At 41.4% G+C, this 21694-nt stretch overlaps 1 protein-coding gene across 1 annotated transcript in view; it reads right to left on the reverse strand.

Annotated features, from left to right (window-relative positions):
* The window catches only part of SGCD (sarcoglycan delta), a 350996-nt gene that overhangs the window by 126178 nt on the left and 203124 nt on the right, over positions 1-21694 (reverse strand). The window contains exons 3-4 of the mRNA XM_004428603.2: positions 9349-9436; positions 3259-3378 (exon numbers count right to left, since the gene is read on the reverse strand). Of these exons, the coding sequence (XP_004428660.2) occupies positions 3259-3378; positions 9349-9436 (208 nt within the window). The remainder of the gene's footprint in view (positions 1-3258; positions 3379-9348; positions 9437-21694) is intronic.

Raw genomic sequence — 21694 nt, forward strand, 5'->3', positions numbered from 1 at the left:
AGCAAGGATTCAAACCCAGGTATGTTAGACTCCACCATGAAATATGCATCCAGATTCAAACCACCCAAGAGCTTGCACAGCTCAAAAAGACAAACTTCTCATTAAGCTGAAAATGGAATTGCCTAAACTTCTTGTTCCACTCCATATGGCTGAATCCCAGCTGACAGGAAGCTCATTTCTGCAACACACTAGGCTCATTTCACTGAGCAGGCTGATGTGAGATTTGTGGGGTGGTCATTTCCTCATCGTTTTAGCATTGGTAGCAGCAGTGGTATTTATTATGATGCTTCCTTTCTGCATTTTTACATAAAAAAGCAAATGTTCTTAATGATGGAGACAGAGAGAGATTTTATCCTAAATTGTTCTCTAAGTGAAATATCACAAGCATAAGCAACAATAACAACAAAAATATCCACCTGCCTTCAAGCGACCCAAAGCTACAATAATCTTCCAGCCCTCAGTCTATGTAATGGTAGGGTGGGGTGGGGGAAAGTTCTTAACTGATACCATCATAGAGTTTTGTATGCTAAGATTAAATTGAAACGTTTGGACATCTAAATTATCCTGTACCTTTGCAAAGTCAGATTTTAAAGCAGTGAGGTGACTCACAAAGCACCAGAGAACTAATGGAAGTGCCAACACCATTTGTACAAAATGATCTTGGCAGGAGATACCACCACTCTTTCCCCTGGGCAATTATTTTAGAGCTGGTATAGCAAGTACTCTTGAACAAGAGGATAACCTGAAGTTTTTGTGTTTTTTCCTCCCCTCCCCAAACTAGAACTAAGGTGGAAAGTGCCATTTCTACAAATAATAGAGAAAAACATTAACTGTTGAGTTGGCAAAGGTCTCAGAATTAACATATTTACATGCAGTTTTGTGCACTGAGGGTGGAACCCACAGTCAAGGACTTGAACATCAGTTCCACTACTTCCTGGCACTTGATCTTGCAAGTTTCTTCATTCTTTCAAACCTTAGTTTACTCATCTGAAAATGGGACAAATTTGAGGAGGCAGCAAAGTAAAGTGCTTTAAAGTGAAGCAGTCTACATTCAAACTACCCGGCAGGAATCCTGGCTCTTACCCTTTACTATGGCTCAATCCTTCCTGTGGCTCAGTTCTGTCACCTGTAAAATGGGGATGATAAAAATGGTGCCCACCTCCCAAGGTGCTGGTGAGGTGTAAATATAACAATGCATATAAAGCATGGTACCTGGATCATAGCAAGTGGTCATTAGACTTTATTTTAAAGACTATCCACCTAAGAGGTTTTAAAAATAAGTTCTAAGAGGTCTCCAAAGGACATAGAAGGGAAAGAATGAAACTACACAGCTAAGACTCCAATCTCTGACCTCTCCCTTCCAAAGCGCCAGCCAAAACCCAGACCAGTCTTGGTCTTTTATATATTTTATTTATGGGGGTTCAGTGTAAAATTTTATTTTTGAAAGTTTCTGTTGCTGAATTCAAAAAATTTATCCTCTAGACAACTGTCATTTTACAGAGAGAAAAAAGCAAGGTCCTGACAGACAAAGGGAACTGTTCTAGATCATGCCATAAGTGAGCGCCTGACCAGAGATTCGACTGCCCCCTGGCTCACTGCTTCCGCACTCTGCGTACTCACTTCCATCGAGCCCCCTCAGGATGGTCACTTCCATCTTCTGACTCTGCTGAGCCTGATGCTGGTCAAGATGCTGCTGAAGTTTTGAGACTGACAGAAAGGAGCACAGTGGGGCCAGTAAGAGTGACAGGGAAGTCAGGGTGGGAGAGAAGAAGGTGAGGGTGATGAAATGTGTGTATGTGTGTATGTGTGTGTGTATGTTTGACTATGCCAGGCACTCAATATCCACTAAGTTTGAGAGGCTGGTGGAATATCTAGATGAAGAAGAAGACCTAGAACTCAGGCAAGATGCCAGGGCTGGGGATGGAGACCTAGGAGTCACCCAGCAAGGAAGATAGATATGATCGGGCATTACGTGAGAGAGAGAGAGACAGATAGACAGTTCAGACAAACTGATTGACTGAGGGCGGAGATGATGACCAGGAGGAGGACAGCAGTAATAGAGAAGACAGAAGGTGCAGAGTGCAACTAATAATGCAGAGAACAAATAATAATTCCAAGTAAAAATAACTTATAATAATAATAACAATTTAAGATGACAACAGCTAGCACTTAGTGAACACTTACTATTTTTTAGCCAAGCTACTAACCACTTTACATAGATTATTTCATTCAATCCTTCCAACAATCTCAGAATGTAGATACTTCTATTACCTCCATGTTATAGATGAGCAAGCATAGGCACAGAGATGTTAGATAATTTGCTTAAGGTCACATAGCTAGTAAAAGATAGAGATGGGGTTAAAATCTTAATGGGTTAATTCTGGAGTGTGAGCTTTTAACCACTACGTTTCAGTGACTCTTAGGGAGCAAGAGAAGGAAAGGTCATATTAGTGTTAATTGTAGTAGTGGTGTGAGCAAGAGCAGCACCAGCAGCTGCCATTGACTGAGTACTATTTTGCGCTAGGCACTGTGCTAAGCACGTATGACATGATCTCATTTAACCCGACAGACATCTCGAGATGGTAGATGTTCTTAGCCTGATTGAGCAGAAAAGGAAACTGGCTCAGTGATGTTGGTAACTTACCCAAAGTCACAAAGCTAGTAGGTCACAGAGCAGGGATTAAGAGCCAGATCAGCTCCTGCCCCAGGACTGAACCACCATTCTAGACCTTTTTAATGTACGGCCACAGAAGATTAATTTGTTATGTGCTCAAATTCAATGATCCCAACAGTGGGGCCACAGATATTCCTGCGTATGTTTTTACAAACAAATTCTTAGGCCCTCTCACCAGAGCTTCTAATTCAGTAAGTCATGGTTGGATTTATGAACCATGAACTAAACTTTTCAGAAGTTCTCTAAGTGATTCTTAATTCACAACCTTGATTAGGAATCTCTGTATCACGAATACAGGCCTTGACTGCTTCTAGCAAGACTGTCAGTCTGTGAGGGTAGTCTATTATACTTCTTGGCACGAGCACACATCCCCACCCAAAGCTCAGTGTCAGCAGATGTGACACAAAGACTCATAACTTAAGAAGTTTATACCAGGCTCCAAGGTGGGGGGTGAGGGGTTCATTCGCCTTGCTTTAAGAGAATCCAGGTAATTCGCCTAAATCACTCTTCTACACACCATTTCACTTTTTCTCTAAAATGTACACAGTAGCATCAAACCAATTAAATGATTAAAGCTTCCTTACCTAAAACTCTTAATCTCTCAGCTCCTACTACCACTTCATTGTTATCTGCAGAGAAGAGCAATTTTCCAGAAACTGTCTTTACTTCAAACTTTTTGCCGTAAGCTACTATGGCTTTTGGACCTAGAAGGGGGAGAGAGAGAATACATTAGTCTCATGCATTCAATTACAAAGAGCTTTTCATAGAACATATACATCTGACAAGATTGTACCAGACTTTAATGTAAGTGGATTGGTTTTCAGAAGCCAACCGTGAAAATCAGTCCCGTGACTTGAGCTGTGTCTTGTCAATTACTTTAATCACATGCTGTTGGGCTATGATTTTAAAGATTTTTATTTATTTATTTTTTTCCCCCAAAGCCCCAGTAGATAGTTGTATGTCATAGTTGCACATCCTTCTAGTTGCTGTATGTGGGACGTGGCCTCAGCATGGCCGGAGAAGCGGTGCGTTGATGCGCGCCCAGGATCCGAACCTGGGCCGCCAGCAGCGGAGCACGCGCACTTAACTGCTAAGCCACGGGGTCGGCCCAAGGGCTATGATTTTAAAGACCATCATGTCCTTCCACCAAAATAATGCTTGAATGAGATTTCCCTCAGCTAACCACCAAATAACTGTCAAATACCTGTAAATTTTGGCTTGGACGTATCAAGGCATGGAAAGCTCACCACCTCCTGAAGCAACCAGCATATCTTTGGCCAGCCCTAACTATTGGAAAGGGTGCCGTTAAATTCAGCTGAAATCTGCCTCACTCTGTAGCCTTCACCCACTGGCTGCATTTGACACCAGAAAAGTCTATTTCTTCAGTATACAGATCGTTTCCTGGCTGAGAAGGCTATAATATATTGCAATTAATTGCCTAGGAAGTTGTAGAATGTTTTATGGTAGAATTTCATTCAACAAAAAATATATTTTAGTGGGTTTATCATATGACAACAGATGCAGTTCTTGAAGGTGGGGCTATAGTGGTGGCATCTTCTGATGGAGACAGACAGATATAAATTTAAATATTTACTAATAAATAAATCAGAAAACCACAGAGAGTTTCAGCTACTATGGAAAAAGTAAAACAAGTTAATATGTTAGAATTTCTGGAAAAAAAAAAAAAAGAGAGAGACATTTCAGTCTATCTGAGCTGGAGCTACCTGAATACTTAGAGCTCAGACGGCTCCCAAAAACTGGTCTGCAGAAATGCACCAGAATAATCTGAGGGTGTAATCAATGTCACTGACCCTAGCTCAGATCAAAAGGAATTTATCTTTTGATCTGGAAATTCATACAGAAAAATTTTTGAGGGTAGAAACCAGAAATCTTTTCTTTTTCCAAAACTGCCCAGGAGATTCTGATATAGAATTTTTGTTTCCTTCTAGTTATTTTTCAAGATAGTGTCACTTAATGAAAAGCATTAATGAAAGGGCCCTCAATGCCTTCCAGGCAAAGACCACTAGGAACACACATGTAGGTGAAGAAGTTGGGTTCATTGCGGTGAGGAAGAGCACACACCGTGGGGAACCACAGGGCATCTGAGTAAGAAGAAAGGACTTACATGACCTGACCTTGTGTTAGGTTATTTTGGGCAGGGTTTAAGGAAGTGAGGCTTTGCTCTGGATTAGATGCTGTTAGGAAGTGGGAGTAATTTTATGATTGATATCTTAATAAATCTTATCTAGGAGTAGGGAAGATCAGAACAAAGCTAAGACTGTAATGGATAAAACAACAGCAGTCCTTCATATTAGCCAGGATAGAGGGACATTTGGTCATTTTTGTGGTTTGGATAAATGTTTCCATTTTTGTCTCTGTTCACACATCATCAGAGTTGTCTTTGTTTTTTGTTTTGTCTTGATCCTTCACGGCCACCAACTGGCCTAGTCTGGTGTTGATGTTCTGTGAAATTACTTATGTTCAAACAGGAAAACACTAAGGCTCAGCTGATGGTGCCAGGCCAGTGTCCAGATGTCCAGGGCTCCTTTCCTTTATGTCAAGACTATCAGACAGAACTCTGATAACATGAGACAAGAATTATGCCCCAACTCTCTCATTTTCTGGTAATGTGACTTTGAGCAAATCATTTGATCTTTCTGAACCTCATTTTCTGCATGTGTGAAATTGTACAATCACCATTTATTCTATTTACCTCATAGAAAGGTTAAAAGGATCAAATTATACCGTGTTTATAGAAAGAACTTTGCAGGTGGAAAAGTGCTGTGAAATATAGGAGACTGCTCTTGTGATTATCATCATCATTGTGATCATGACCATCACCATCTTTCTAATGCAATGCTCACAACACATTGAAAAGAATTCATGATGAGCACCTCTTAGTGCACTTGCCTCATTCACATAATCACATCAATTTGGCAGACCTGATCTCTTGCCAGGACATCTACACTAGCCCTGTGACAAAAAGAAGGACAACGGAAAGGCTCTTTAATGAGTGGAGGATTGAAATAGCACACATAGCACAGAATTTCCAACTGGCATGGCACTGGACCGTATCTGCTCTGACTGCCTTCATGCTGTAGGTGAGAAGAACAGGTGTCAGCAAGGCCAAGGGCCTTCTCAAGGTTACCAAGTGAGCTCATGGCAGATCTGGGTCTGGAACTGAGCTCTCAGAATTTTTCCATAGAAGAAAAAGTACGTTTATTTATCTACAAAGGAGGAGAAGACTGGAGCCAAAACATGAGGAGCAGCCAGGAGAGAAGCTTCTGGAAAATGAGGGGAAGTAAAAAGCTGGAGACAAGGACCAAAGAGAGATCTTGAAAGAACAGAGATGTACAATGATGGATTTGAATTAGCTTGTTCTGTGAGGGGTAATATGTGGCTGTCTTCTTGATCACACCAAAACCTTCAGTAAAACCTGTATTATTTGTCACTGCTTTGGGGTTGTTACCTTTTTTTTTAGGAGGAAGATTGGGGATCAGGAGGTAAAGAAGTGCTAATGCATGAATGACCTCAGGCTGGGCATAGGGTGAGCACAGCTTGTCCACTCTGGATCTAGTCAGATGGTAAAGTGGCAGTATGACTGGGGGACACAAATGCTTGGACTTTGCCTCCATGGATCTGGACAATAACAAGACACATGGCCCCTGAGGAGTTGAGAACACCTGCCTGTGTATAAACTGAGTTTACTCTGAACTTATGAGCAGTGTATGAGATAGACAGGAGAGTGTACCGAAGAGACTGCAGCAATCAGAGAACACAAAACACAATTAAGTTATCTTGCTTTTCAGGGCTTCTCAGAACACAGAATGGAATTTACCAAGGGCCAGAACCATTTGGGTGTATAAGGCTCAGTAACTGGGAGTTTCAGCTAAAACCCCACAGAGGGACTGCTGGCTCAATGGTGCAGACGACTTGTCCTTTTGTTGATTTCACCAGGGGCTGCCAAACCTCCTTGGACATAGTGAAGTCTCAAAAAAACAATTCTAGAAAGAAATGCAAATGGAGCTGGAGACTGCTCAGAGGGTCCCTTGGTGAACGCATTGTTCCTCTCTGGGATGGAAAGAAATTATTATTCGTAACCTGAAACTAACCTTCAGATAATCCTCCTCTGTGTGCAGCAGTATATGTGTGAAGTACCTCCTTAATTAATCTCCTCACCAGAGAGCAAGACTGGAATACACCAGGATGCGTCAGCAGTCTCCCCGTTATGCCACTGCCACCCCGTTATGCCACTGCCACCAAGCTGGGAGCTGGAAAGGCCTGGAGACCATCCAGCCTAATTTCTCTCCCCAGCTCCATTGATCCTGGGACCCTTCCCCACTCTGGCAAGATGCTGTGGAAGACTACACTACAGCTTTCCTCCTTGCAGGTCAGAGGGTTTCCTGTTTGGACCCAGTGCTGAGATGATACTAAATCAACAGCAGTATGGGTCCAGCATGCATTTGTGGTCTAGCCTGGGAACTTAACTACCATTTAAAGCATTGTTTCATGTGAAAAGATTAGCTGAATTGCTAATATTAGAATTTCTTCTGGGCTTTTGAGACATTCTTTAGGTAAGCAGAACTCTTGAATCCTCAGGATTGCCTTAGCCAACCTGGCCGCTTGGACAGCAGGAGTCATTGCTCTTGGGTAAGTACACCATCAAGTCTAGTAGCAGGTATTGTCTCTTGGAACTGTTCTGTGCTTTCCACCGTGAGTGTAAATGTAAAAGGAGAACTCTGAAGAAAAACTTTAGGGGTGAGTGTGCATGTGTATATGTGCTTAGAATTATACTTTAAACACATCTAGCATCCTCTCTAGAAATCATCTTGAAAGGATTCCCCTGGCTGGTGTTGGGATGGCTTTTTGCCCATCTCGTTTTAATATTAGCTATCTTGTGCCTTACCTAAAGAGATAAGGATAGGTATCTCAGTTCCCAAGAGGGACTAACTAGGGCATGGGAAACAGACACAGGAGAGGGAAGGCAAGAGAGAGGAGAAAATGGAAGAGGGAAAGGAGAGAGAGGGGAGGGACAAGGAGGAAGAAAGGGGAGGAGAGAAAGGAGCTCTGAGAGGGAAGAGAGGGAAGGAGAGAGAAAAAGGGAGGGGAGGAGGGAAAGAGAGACAAGGAGAGATGGGAACAGAGGGGGAGAGAGAGAAGAGGGAGCGAAGGGGAGAGAAAAAGGGACTTGGAAGGGGAAGCTAAAGGAGGAGGTGGGGATGGGGAGAGGGGAGGAGGGAGAAGGAGGGGAGGGAGAGATTGACTGACTGACTCTTTTGTTGAACAATAGTCATTTGGGCAGTTCCAGTTTTATCAAAACAAAATCTCTCAAGTAAACCAAATCTCCCACTGCAAATAAATGGCAAATGAGCAACAGGCTAAATAAGTTCTTTTTAAACGTGGGAATCTGGGAGCTGGAGGCTGGATTTATTTCCCTCCTGGAGGCAATTTTCACACATGCTGCTTAAATCATTGCTTACTGAAGCTGTTTATTTAATTATTTAGCATTGTGACTGCGGGCCAGATGTTATATAAGCAGGGCCTACAACCCAGCCGCACGCTGGAACAACATGTTTATGGATTACGGGCTCTGCCGTGCAGCAGTTCCTTCCACCCCCAAGTTGCTCCACTGGTGCATGGTCTAAGTCACCCCCTGGCTGTGGTCTCCAGACATCCATATGCAGCGCTCCTGCGGGGGAGGCGGAGGCTCTTTCCCCAGCTAGACCCTGGGCACGAAGGCACCTGTTTCCCAGCAGCGTGTTTATTAGTGGGGCCCCAGATGTTTTAGTCATAGCAACGTTTCAGGGCATTTTGGCAACTGGCTTCTCAAAACGTCCATCTGCACACTCCTCTCTCAGCCCGGAAGCCAAACAAATGGCATTTCCTTTCTGGAAGTGTAACAGTGCTGTTCAGGCACTCACCCCTTTTCCGTTCCACTGTAGGGGTACGTAATGGCTCCTGTTTACTGTTGCTCATAACCTACAGAGGGGGCATTAGGCAGACCACTCAACACATTACTATGACCATGAGGCTCGTGTTTATCATTATAATCATTATTATGAATAACCAATCCTTGTTTAAATTTCGGGAATATGCAGCATAAAATCCAGTGGGTGCTTTCCACAGTCGTTAGGAGCAGCTCCGCTATATTAAAAGGAACCACACACACGTGGTTCTGCGGGGCTACATCTGCCTCTTGCAGTTGAGCTAGATTCAAAGTTAGCACATAAAGCAGCTATGGCATGGATTCAAACTCCCATTAAAAATCCCTTTTACCGCCCATAAAGTATGGTGTGCCTGGTTTTGTGTATATTGTGCTTTCTCTCATTTAATCCAACACAGCCAGCTTTTCCTCGAACACTGGAGCAGAGAGCTTTTCCATGGGGATCACTAGATGAAGCAGCTGGTTTGCGTTAGAGCCATGTTACGTGAAACTTGTTTATTTCCTGCCCTAAGTATTATTGGATTTGCATAAGTTAAATGTGTGTATATGATGAGACTCTACTCGTTAGTAGAATCACGGAACACAAGCTATATTTTCTTTCTCTCTACAATAAAATGTGTTAGCAGACATCCTTTTCTTTAGTTCACGTGGTGTTTCACTCAACCTTCGAATCTACATTTTCTGAGTGCTTAGCACGGACCAGGGGCTGCTAAGTTTTGTCTTTTCTTACCTGTTATCAGCTGAGTTAGCACTTTACTCTGGTCATTGAGAATGTTCACTGTAACATTTCTGGCAGATTTGAAGTAAAGGGCATTACCCTGTAACAAGAAAATAAGAGAAACACGTGAAAGTGGCAGCAGATTTCTAAACAAAAACCTGTAATCCCAACTCTCCAAGGGGCCGAACTGGTCTTAGCCAAGTTCTAATTGATGTGTCTTTATTTGAAAACTCCAAATGTTTAATGATCCCCACATATGTGATAATTAATTGGCATTCATCCAAGATGGATTTCTCCCAAACAGACACATAGACAGACACACTCAAAATAGATTTCCCTAACACACACACACACATTTATAGTTGAATCAGAGACAACTGGGACATAGAAACCTTTAGATCTTACTGCAGATGTTATTTAATCTTGGTACCCGGAATGGTCAGGAATGACTGATAATCTCCTAATCTCACCCTTTCTAGTTTACAGTTTCTCCAAAGGAACCATGTGGAGTCCCTAATGGAGAGCATTAAGTTTACACAAACTTTCTGCCTCTGGGCAAGTCCACAAGCTATGTGAGTCCAGGTACTCCTTAGGAAGATTGAAATCTTCTCTATGCAGAGATGTTTGCAACACAAGTGTACAAAACCCAGGAGATCTGGCTTCTCCATGCCAGCCTTTGCCTCCTCCTTCTTCCTTTCCTTGTCTCCAGATTTCTTTTCCTTGAGCCACTCTGTGCCCTCATCCATCCTCCCCTTATCAAAAGGGGCACCCCAATCCTTTTTGCACACTGTGCTAGACATTTCTGAGAATGACTCAGAACAGGGTTTGGCACATTTTTTCTGTTAAGAGCCTCATAGTAAATATTTTAGGCTTTGTGGGATGGATCATCTCTGCAGTAACTACTCAAATCTGCTATTTTGGTGCAAAAACAGCCATAGACAGTACATAGACAAATGAATATGGCTGTATTCCAATAAAACTTTATTCATGGACAATGACATTTGAATTTCATATGATATAATTTTAAACTTAAAATTTAATATAATCTTACTCTGTCATGAAATATTATGCTTCATTTTTTTCTCAATCATTTAAAAACATAAAAACCATGCTTAGTTCACTGGCTATATGAGAACAGGCAGAAGGCCGGATTTAGCCCACAGGCCATAGTCTGCCAATCCATGGCTGAGATGTTCCCCCTTTCCTGAAGTAAACTAAAGCCATAAACTAAAGGATGAATCTCTGACAGAACATGTCAGTAATCAGAGAGTTATTAGAAAAAAGAAGTGGGTAGTCATTCTCGTCTTTCCAAACCTTTGTTACCACAGGGTATATATCTACCTGAAAATGCAATAACACCACCAAATACAGAAAAACCATCATCCTACGAGTTGTGAGGAAACTGAAGATAGGCAAGTCTTACGTTCACATGGGGACAATGAGATGGCACACATATAATACCAGGCAGGGGACAGGAAAGGTGATTAGGGAGCTACAAATGAAGTGTGTGGGGAACTTTCCTGAAGAGTAAGACCTTTCATAGCTTGAGGCTGTGGAGTGGGAAGCAAAGGAGATGCTAATACTTGAGCTGAGCCCTGAAAAGAATATAGATGTGATTTTATCTAGTTGGAACTGAAAAAGGAGGTCATAGAGGTAGGACGGTTTTGGGCTGATCGTCTCATGTCTTTTTCATTCTAAAACTGGAGGGGTGTAGGACCGGATTAGTGAGCCCAGCCTAGTACCTGCATATGGCAGAGGGGCAGGTCTGCGCTGACAGGCAGCCAACACCAAGGCCTGAGGTGGTTTTTACAATCGGAGGAGAGGGGAGAAGGGGGCCAGCACCAAGGCATTTTACCATAGCCTGACGGTCCAGAGTCATGGTCTCTCTCACCCAAGGTCAACTGCTAAAATGGATGACTGATACCCATGACCCACTCGGGCCGTGAATACCCAGTTAATCTTGGCTGAGAGCTGCTGTCCTAGGATTAGAGAAAGAGATGATGACATCTGCCCCATCAGGGCAGCCACTGATACACTGTAATCCTCCACAATGGTTTAAAATTAAAATTTTGCCTGATGAACAAAGGTTTTGTTTTTTTTTAATCGGGTCAGGGAAGAAAAAATACATTGAATCTAATATTTCCATCCGTTTTCTTTTTTGTCCATTAGGAAACAAATATTAGCCTAAAATAGTTTCTTTGGCATGGCTTCTGACAGTGCTTAACAGTTCTACTTAAAACTTAAAAACAATTCAAGTAATGTGAAAATTCAGAACCTGGAACGTGGATAGGAGGTTATATGTTTCTAGAAGTTAAGGTTCTAAGATTTGTCTTTATATTTTCAGCAACCTGGCACCCCAGAGAGAAGAATGACCTGGAATCAGAGAACTGGATAAATTCCATTGCCACTGATCAGTGTGTGATCTTGAGCAAACCGTTTAACTGTTCTGTGGTTCATTCTTTGCACCATCAACATCGATACCATCAGCAACCTCACAGCTGACATAACTGGCCCTCACTATGTGCCATATATTGCAGTAGAAGCCCTGGGGTCAGCCTACCTAGTTTCTAATCCCCACTTTACCACTTGCTCTTTGGATGACTTTAGGCAAATTACCTAATTGTTCCAAGCTTCAGTTTCTTAATATGTGGGGTGATGCAAATATTAGTTATTACTACATTATTAAAATACATATATTATTGACATTATTAAATTCTACTTGTAATTAACACACATGGCTCAGTGCCAGGCTCACAGTAAGTCCTCCATAGTTGATAGGGTAAGGGAGAGGGGGAAGGAGAAGGAGAGAAACTAAGAAGGACTTTCTTCTGCATTACCTAATCCTCACAACCCATCTGTGTGTGAGTCAGGGTGTTCTTCCATTTCCAACATTCTCTGTTTCCATTTTTCAAAGGATCTCCCTATATGTGGCCGGTGCACCATTATCTTTCAAATCCCAGTATCTTCATATGTTACCCGCCTGCTCTTAATATTATTCAAATAATTCTATCATGGAAAAAATCTCCTAACAGCTTTGATCAAGTTTTACAAAGACATATAATAAAGCACCCATTCCTTTTTATTATCATGTCAAAATATTATAATTTAGCATTAATTGTTCTAATATGCTAACGTCCCGGGAAACCCAGTCTTTGCTATGTCAGGGTTTAAACAAAGAGTCTCAGTCTAGCCTGGGACACATTGTTGTAATCCTCCCAAATACCTGATAACAGAAAGATTACCAAGAAAAAAGCATGAACCAGCTAACAAATTCTGAAGTGCCTCCCACGGCAGCTGGGTCAGTGTGATTTTATTTGGCTCCCTGGCTCTGCTTACTGAGACTAAATCAGGAAATACCAGCCAAGCACAGTATCCCTGGGGTCTCTGTTGTATTAGAACAAGTAGGCGAAACACTGTCTTTCATGTCCGAGAAGCTCAATTCAGCTCTCTCAGCTTCTCCTTCCCCTGTCTTCCTCCCACTCACCACTGCAGCCTCTGGGCCTGGAGAGGTTAATTTCTGCCATGGGATATCCTGCTCTGGGACCAGTGACTTTCACGAGCTGACCTCAAGGCAACCACCCGAGGACAAGGGGCTTGCAGGGAACCACAAGGATGTTCAGCTCTGCCGGGCAGAAAGAAGACTGGCAGACCTGCGGCTAACGATGAGGATGAGACCTCCGGGCCAGGTCAAGTCCGTCTGTGGCCAATCAGCCCGGGATTCTTCTGGACACAGGGTGAGGCTGCGTGGGAGATGAGGAAAGGAGGCGATGCACCATTTCTCCACATTGGGAGAGAATAACAGGTCTACATCAGAACTCTCCCCAAATAACAAAAGTGTGTAGCATTTTGATGGAGAAGAATCCCCGTCACATTTGTTTCTCTAAAGCAGAACATGTAGAACAGAATCAACCTTTCCTTGATGACTCAAAACCACTAAAATGAACACTGTTTGTTCCACAGTATCCTCCAGGGTCTACTCTATGCATGTGGCCATTTGAACAGTAAATGCTCCATTATGTTGACATTTAAAAATTATTATATCTTATTTTTTAAAATGTATTATTTATTCTTATATCAGTACATGTAAACGTCAAATACTACAAAGCTTATATTAAAGAGCCAGGGTTCATACCTCATATCCGTGCAAGAGCTTTCAACTTGCCAGGATGCTTCTTTAGGTGTTTCTCACCCTCTGGCCCAAAATATGCTTCTATGGTATCTCCTGATTTATCAACTTCAGCCATTATCTATTGAATTTCTGCAATAGTATGGACTCTTCCATGCAACTTTGGTTGAATCAATATTCAGAATCTACATTATTATGATTATGTGTATATTGTCCACAGTTGAGCCAAGTAGTGTTCTTTAACTTCATGTTCTTTTTCTTTCTTGTACATTTTTTTCCTTTTCTTAGAGTCAATAAATGCTTCATTTAAAAATATGCTTTATTTTTTTTTCCTCCTAATGTTCAACCCTTTTTCTTTAGGTTCCATTTTCTGGGAAATATCCTCCAATTTAAGTTCCAATCTTTATGTTGATGTTTTTTTAACTTCTATTGTCATACTTTTAATTTTCAAGAGCTTTTTCTTATTCTTTGAACCTCTCTTTTTATATCAGCCTCTCCTTGTTTGATTGACGCATTATCCTCTCTTAGATGGGAAGAAAAAAGCTGGTTGGAAGCTCTGTAGGGGACAGTAGTGGGGATGTGGCTAATTCAATGGAGAACCTCCAAATGTCAATATCTGTGGGCAGTCGGTACCTCTGGGCTAGTTTCATCAAAGAGGAATTTTCTAACTTGTGCCAGGAAGGTGGTGGGTATATCTTTAGCTGTAAGAGTTCTGAGTGTCAGAGGAGAAGAGGGCTGAGCATTTTGCTGTTGAGACAGACTTTCAACCAAATCTGTTTTCAGTGCCTCATTCCTGACTTCATCTGTGTCTAACATCCAAAGCCCAGAGGTCCTCTGGTCAAATCTTCTAGAAAACAATTCTCTGATCTTCTGCTAGACTGGGAAGAGGTACTTGCCTAGCTGGGTCAACTGGGGATGGGATCTGGGGATAGTTGGAGAGCCTAATTGATCTTTATGCAGATTTTTCAACCAGTCCTCTTTTTCAGCCCCACTCCATGGTGCATTATGACTTTTGTGGGCCCTAGGCACTGCACCTAAAATGCCTCCTGGATAAGTGACCTTGGTCCACTCACTCCATACAATGGCTTTCAATCCTACAGGGACATCTAATTCTCACCTACCTGCTTTCCATCCTTTTCTTTCCATCATTTTCTATCTGTTTCTCTATGTCCATGTAAGTTCATTTCTTTTCAATTTTGTTCTCCATTTACTGTCTTTTTTAGAAAGATTTTTAAGTGAATCAGAGACCTCTCATTTTTCTCTGCTATCAGTTTGTCTACCTCTAGAGCCACCTCATACTACTGTGTTCTTAAGAGGGAAGCAGGTTAAAATTGTGTGTAAGTCAAGAACAGGTAGTCTCTTGCCCAGGACCCAAGAGCTTCCCTTAAGCATTTTATATACACTGATTGAGTGCCTAGAACATGTTATATACTGTTCTGGGCCCTGGAGAATGGGAGAGATATGACCTTTATCTTTGAGAAGCTCCTTGTCTAGGAGGAGACTGAGTCGATGCAAAATAACCATAAGAATAATGTGAGATCACTTCAGTCGAGATCTATGCTCTCCTGGTACGAAAGGCACAGATTTTAATATTTGCCTTTGATGGCAGCCGTTATCACCACAGGCTGTTCTGAAATGATGTGGCCTCCGCAAGTTTACTTATCTTGATAATCCTACAGGGCAGTATATTTTCCTTGCCCTCTGAGGAGCTAACAATCTGATCTGGGAAAGCAGATAAAGAGGGAAAACCACAAGACAGCTCATAAAGAACTTCCACATTCAGAGAAGGCTTTCAACTCTCAGTGGGAATGAAGTTCAGAGAACGAAGGGATCAGCATGGCTGGAATCCTGAGGAGTCTTCCCAGAGGAGAATTTGGCTGGCTTTTGTCTTTTCCTCTCACAAAAATGCAGAGTGGTTCACAATAGCATAGTTTTCCTCTCATGTTAACTTAGATAACGAGGGGTGCTGGCCTATGGAGTAAAGGTTCAGAGGGTGAGCTTTGGAGTCAGACTTGGGCTGGAATTACAACTCTACTTTTTACTAACTGTGTGGCCTTGGGTAAATCATTTACATTCTTTGAGCCTCAGTTTCTATATTTATGAAATGAAGTTAAAGGCTACCTAATGGTGTTGATATGAGGATTAGGAGAGACAATCTGTGTCAAGTGCCTGGCACAGGAGCTATCAAAATACTTCATAAACTATAACAAAGAAACAAAGCAAACCTACATTAGGAGGGCTCCTTGGAAAATAGCTGATTCTGGGACGGGGGCAAGAAATAGAAAAGATGAGCCTGAAGTGTCCTGTAGAGCCAGAAAGGAAGGAAGTGCTGAAAAAACAAATAAAAACAAACAAACAGAAAAACACCTCGCAATTACGGCAGCATGTAAAGGGACACAGGAGACAACTGAAAGAGCTCCCAGTGGTCAAAGTTGGAACAATTTGAACAACAAAATAAATAATGTGGTATTGAATCATAACCCAAAGAATAAAATAAATATCCATGAGTCCACAGTGATATAACCAAATGATTGAAAAGATAAATAAATGGAAGAGAATAAACAAATCTCCCATGTAGAAGAATTCCAAACAATTTTCATAATTAACTCCCTACTCCTTAAAGGTGGATTGCACATAGTGACTTCCTTTCAAAGAATGCAGCATGAAAAGGGTGCTAGTAACTCCACAGTGGAGAAATCTGACAAACACGACCTCAGCTAGGTGATCAAGGCCAACATCAACAGTGATAAGTCATGTTGACAGTTTGCAGCCTTGATGAATGTTAAGAAATGACACTTTACCTCTGTGGTCTTCCTCTTCAAAACCCATAACTCCCATCTAATCATGAGAAAAACATCAGACAAATCTCAACTGAGGGTCATTTTGCAAAATAACTGACCAGTACTCCTCAAAATTGGTAAAGTCATCAAAACTAAGGAAAATTAGAGAAACTGTCACAGCCAAGAAGAACCTAAAGGAACATGACAACTAAGTGTAATGTATTCTGGATGAGATCCTTGGACATAAAAAGAACATTTGGGGGCCGGCTCCGTGGCTTAGCGGTTAAGTGCGCGCGCTCTGATGCTGGCGGCCCGGGTTCGGATCCCGGGCGCGCCCCAGGGCACCACTTCTCCGTCCAACCCGAGGCCGAGTCCCACGTACGGCAACTAGAAGGATGTGAACCTATGACATACAACTGTCTACTGGGGCTTTGGGGGGAAAAAAAGTGAATAAATAAAATCTTTAAAAAAAAAAAAAAAAAAAAGAACATTTGGTAAAAACTAAGGAAATCTGAATGAAGAATGGACTTTAGTTGGTAATAACGTACCAATATTGGTTCATTAATTGTGACAAAAGAACCATACTAATGTTACACATTAGTAATAGGGGAGATGGGGTGTGAAGTATATAAGAACACTGCACTATCTTCACAACTTTTATGTATACATAAAGCTATTCTAAAATAAAAAATGTTTTTTTTTGAAAGCTATATTAGGCTGCCAAATTCTAAGATCTGGAATTTCAGGAAGAGACTTTGGAAAGTCACTCATCTCTGAGTAGGCATGAAGCTTAATATATCATGGATGTGTGACTTCTCTTTGGGATTGATCATGTTACTTGAAAATTCTACCTTAAACAAATCCATTTCCATAGGATTTAGTCTTTAGGAATGCCAGAATAAACAATAGTGTATAGGCCTCTCACAGCCAGTTCTCCACCCAGGGCTCTCTCTACACTATCATTCTTCCTTGATCAGCTTAGAGAAAACAGAGTAATCAGAAGTTACCGGCTTATTTGCAGTAGGCATCATAATGTATTGGCTGCAGTGATCAATGTTCACTAAATAATACTAACTCTTGATGTGACCAGGGAAAAAAACCATCACAAACTTAGATTTGTCATTAAAATTATCTCCAAAGGGTAGTTTGTAAGTTTATCTTCAGCAAGCATCAAATGTCTCTGTTATTATCATTATTTTGAATAGGATGCTTTAGTTGTCTCTGAATCGACCCTTTTAAAAGCATGACAAGTATTTAAAAACAACACTCCAGTATGGTTATTTCTATTTTACTTTGGAATATCTTTTTTTAATGATGCTTGGGTAGACTTCTATTGTTTTGAAAAAGTTTTCCAGTCATGAATAATGAACTACATTGTGAAACACTTACTCAAAATAAGCTGGGGACTGGTCCAGTTTTTCCGTGGTAACATTCCTGTTCAGCTACTCTCTGCGCTGTGCCCAAATTTGGGTGCATTTAGGTCTCTCTTAACATTTAACTAAGTTGGGCTGCTCTGTGCAATGATTCTTTTGAGGTGTCATGTTAGCATGTCAACACTGGAAGGGGACTGCCAACTTTTCTAGTGCCTGGCACATTCCTGGCATCCACTAGGCTTTCAATAAATATTTGCTGAATAACTGAACGCTCAGATCAAATTAAGAGTCAAGAGAGAGTGAGAGTTGTCAACAAAAGAAGTAATTAAATGAAAGTTAACATCAACTGTCAAAGAGAGTTTTTAAAAGGCAAGCCATGAAGCATGGCTGATGTAATAGTTTATACATAGAAAACTGAGTGTGGTGGGAGGAGGCAGTACCAATAGATATTCAACCAATCTTTGTTTCCCACCTAATGGCGTGCAAGGAACTGTAGGGGATACAAATGAGAGTTGAGATGTTGAGTCTCTAGATGACAGGGAGAAGAAGGGCACAAATTGTTACCCCAAACTCTTGCTGACATAAAGGTTAAATCATGCCTGGAATCTTCCCTGGGCTCGTAGCCCTCATCTGGCATGTGGTATGGAATGTGCCCTCTTTTAATTGCCCTTTATCAGTTCATTACATTAACATTTTAAAGGCATCTTCTAGGCAGAAAGGACTGTGCCAAGTACTGAGCAGGTGGGCTTCTGCTCTCCTGGAGCTTACGACCTAGTAGGAAGATGGATACTAAATAAAGAGTTCCATAAAGGATTATATAATTGCAACTGCAATGAGTGCAATAAATGCAAAGAAGAAGTTGAAATGAGAGCACACGCAGGGAAAACCTACACTAATTTGGGCAGTCAAGGGAGTCGTTTCTAAGGGAGAGATATTTTGGCTGAGATCACAGGGATTGGGGGGAATTAGTTATATGAACCAGAGGAGAAAAAACTTTTCAGACAGAATGATAGACATGTGTACTGGCCCTGGGGCAGGAGGCAGCTTGGTATATTTAAGAGACAGAGAGAAAGGCCAATGTGTTTGGACTTTGATGATCAAAGGAGGGAGGGAAACACATCCCCAAAGTCTGCCATCAGCTTTGTTAACTGTACCCACACTGTCCTCTGATGAATGGGAATGTTTGATTTTTATGTAAGAAAACTCATTTGTTTGTCCTTAAGGATGGTTTCTTGGGGTTTCATAAAGAAATCCTTTCCTGCCCTAGATCATTCTTTATATTCTCTTTTATTAATATTTGAGTTTTATTTCTCATACTAAGTCTTTATTGCCTCTGGAATCCACTTTTGTATACAGTTTAGGTGGAAATCCAAATGAAGCCATCTTCCTCAACACTATCTACCAAGGGAATGTTATTTTCCCCACTGATATATGATGCCATCTTTATCATATATTAATTCCCAAATATACGAGTCTGTCTCAGAGCCTTCTAGTCTGTTCTATTGTCTATCTGTTCTTACATTAATATCATACTGTTTTACTTCTGTAGTTTGTGGTATGTCTAAATATCTGATAGATCTGTCCACCTTTGCTCTTATAGGCCATTTAAACGATATTGAACTTTCCCTAAAAATGGAAAGTCATTGAAGAGTTTTAAGCAGGGGAGTAATTTGAGCTGATTTTCATTTAAACATGATCACTCTGGCTACCTTGTGAGGATTGACAAGAAAGAGGCAATACTTGATGTGAGAGGCCAGGTGGGAGACTATTGCAGTCATCCAGGTGAGAAATCACGGCAGCTAGAACTGGCGTGGCGGTGGGGGAAGACAAGTAGAGAGGTTAAACATATATATTTTTAGAATAGACAGGGGTTGATAAGCGATTGGGCTTGGGAATGAGGAATGCGCAGAGTCAAGGATGACTCTTATGTTTCTTGGCAATTGGAGAGGTAGTAGGCCATTTACTGAGTCAGAGAACAGCCGGTAAGAGAGAGAATATTTGCGAGGAGAGTTTGGGAGGTGGGAGGTTGGGAATTTAAGAATTCAGCTTGGGAAATGTTAAGTATGAATTCCTTCGGAGTCTGATATATTGGGGTGCAGAGTTGGCATTTCTTTCAATCTTACATCCTATCTTTTAAGTTCCAGTGTACATCCACAATGAATACTAAAAGCTCCTTTATAAAAATATTCACAATTAAACTATCTCAGCTGACAACTCTCACACAAAAATCTTCATTTCCGTATTCATTCTTTCTGGCAGTTTAAATTTTGCTTGCTGCTTTCTCTAGAAATCATCAGTAAGGATCCTAAGAGAGGTTACGACATATAAAAATGCGATCGTTAACTCAAAGGCAACATCCCAAGTCAAATTTCTCATAGTTTGAGGTTATAAAGAATTGAATGAAATTCTTCAGGAAGTGAAAAATCTGTGGTTCTTCTGGTGGGTGGGTGTGTGCATGTGACCAAAGGCTGGTGGAGGTGAGGGGTTCTAATTACACATACAATAAACAACTCAGCAGGAGACATAAAATTATGAATTAATTTTAATTTGCTAGTCAAGGTTCCTGAAATGTAGCTAACTCCATAGGAGAAAAGAAAATGCTGATACATTTTCCTCTTTTAGGCTAAGGTCAGATATGAGGGTTAAATGGGTTGCCTTGGCTAAGAATGACTTCTTCTACATCCCGATCAAAAAGCCCAAAGTGACATATGGTAACCTGGACTCAGTCCTGAGGGTTGCAGCTGTCGCAGAGATTGCTTTGGGATGTGTGAAGAGGCAGATGTTTTATCGTTGCTTGGCTGGGGAAGCCAAGGCCCGAGCTCACCAGTCACCCTTCTATGTGGCCAGCACAGCGTGAGCCATTGTAACAGTAGCGTAAGAGGTAGTCAAGAGCCTTTGCTGTGGTTGGAAAGACAACATTAACATTCAAATAACAATCCAAAACCAATAGGAGATCAGAGACAGATGATGAAGGTAGCACTTGACAATGTTCAATGCACTCTACTACATATTATCTCAGGTGACAATTTCATCTTCACAGCATATAAAATGATACCAGCTTCAGTAACTGCCTGAACCTTCTTTCTGGTATTTCTCAGTATTCTGTAGAAATCTTTTCCATAATATGAGAATAGCCATTCTTAAAAATAAAAGAAAATAAAAATCTGTCCCAAAAAGGTTTTGTGGGCAAAAAAATTCAGGAAATTCAACATACCTTCCTCCTCCTTCTAGCTGCACAGTGCAGGTTAGTATGTTATCAGCTCTGAGAAGTCCTACATCAACACAATTTAGTTAGCTTTGTGCACCAACAGTTCCAAGATTCACTTAATCATAGAATTTTTTTCTTAAACTACATGTTGACAGAAAACACGGCAGGACCCATTTTGGGAAATGCTACTTTATTGATTGCTTTAAATACATACATCTCTAACTTGATTTCTTTAAAACCATGAAAGGGCTTAGCAGGGAACCTGACACATGATAGGCTCTCAACAACACCTGCTGGATTGGCTAATGCCTACAATCCTAGTGAGCAGGAGTTACTGCCATTTTATAGATGAGAAGACTGAGGCTAATTGTGGGGCATGACTTGGCGAGACTTGCATGCTGGTAAGTTGCAGAGAGAGAGAAAACTCGGGACTGAGGACCCTACACTTGAGCACTTTCCTCCTGTTCTACTGCTGTGGAACGTGTAATCTAAGCTGTAAGTGTAAGAGCTGTGATGAAGGAAAGACTTCGGTCCTGGCTGGCAGAGTTAGGGAAACTGCAGAGTGGGAGAGAGGCATGACCAGGGCTTCTGAGGAAGTCAGTAAACAGACTTTGCAGTATAAGGAGGCAGCTCAGTCTTTCCCCAATGAGGTCAAGCTGATTCTAACATTGCAGCATTAAAACTCAACAGACTACAAGATTAAGAGACACTTTTCTCATGGAAGTTTTTTCTTCCCTAATACGGCAAGTGATATAGACAAAAATGGTTCCATTCTATTCTTTGTTACAGAAACGTTGGAGGCCAAACTTGTCTGGCTGTTGGCCACATTTGCAAATAGGATTCTTCCATGCGTGGCATTCGTGAGCACTTC

The sequence above is a fragment of the Ceratotherium simum genome, chromosome 4 (genome assembly GCF_057802395.1).
Source record: "Ceratotherium simum simum isolate JZ-2026a chromosome 4, ASM5780239v1, whole genome shotgun sequence".
Lineage (NCBI taxonomy): Eukaryota > Metazoa > Chordata > Mammalia > Perissodactyla > Rhinocerotidae > Ceratotherium > Ceratotherium simum.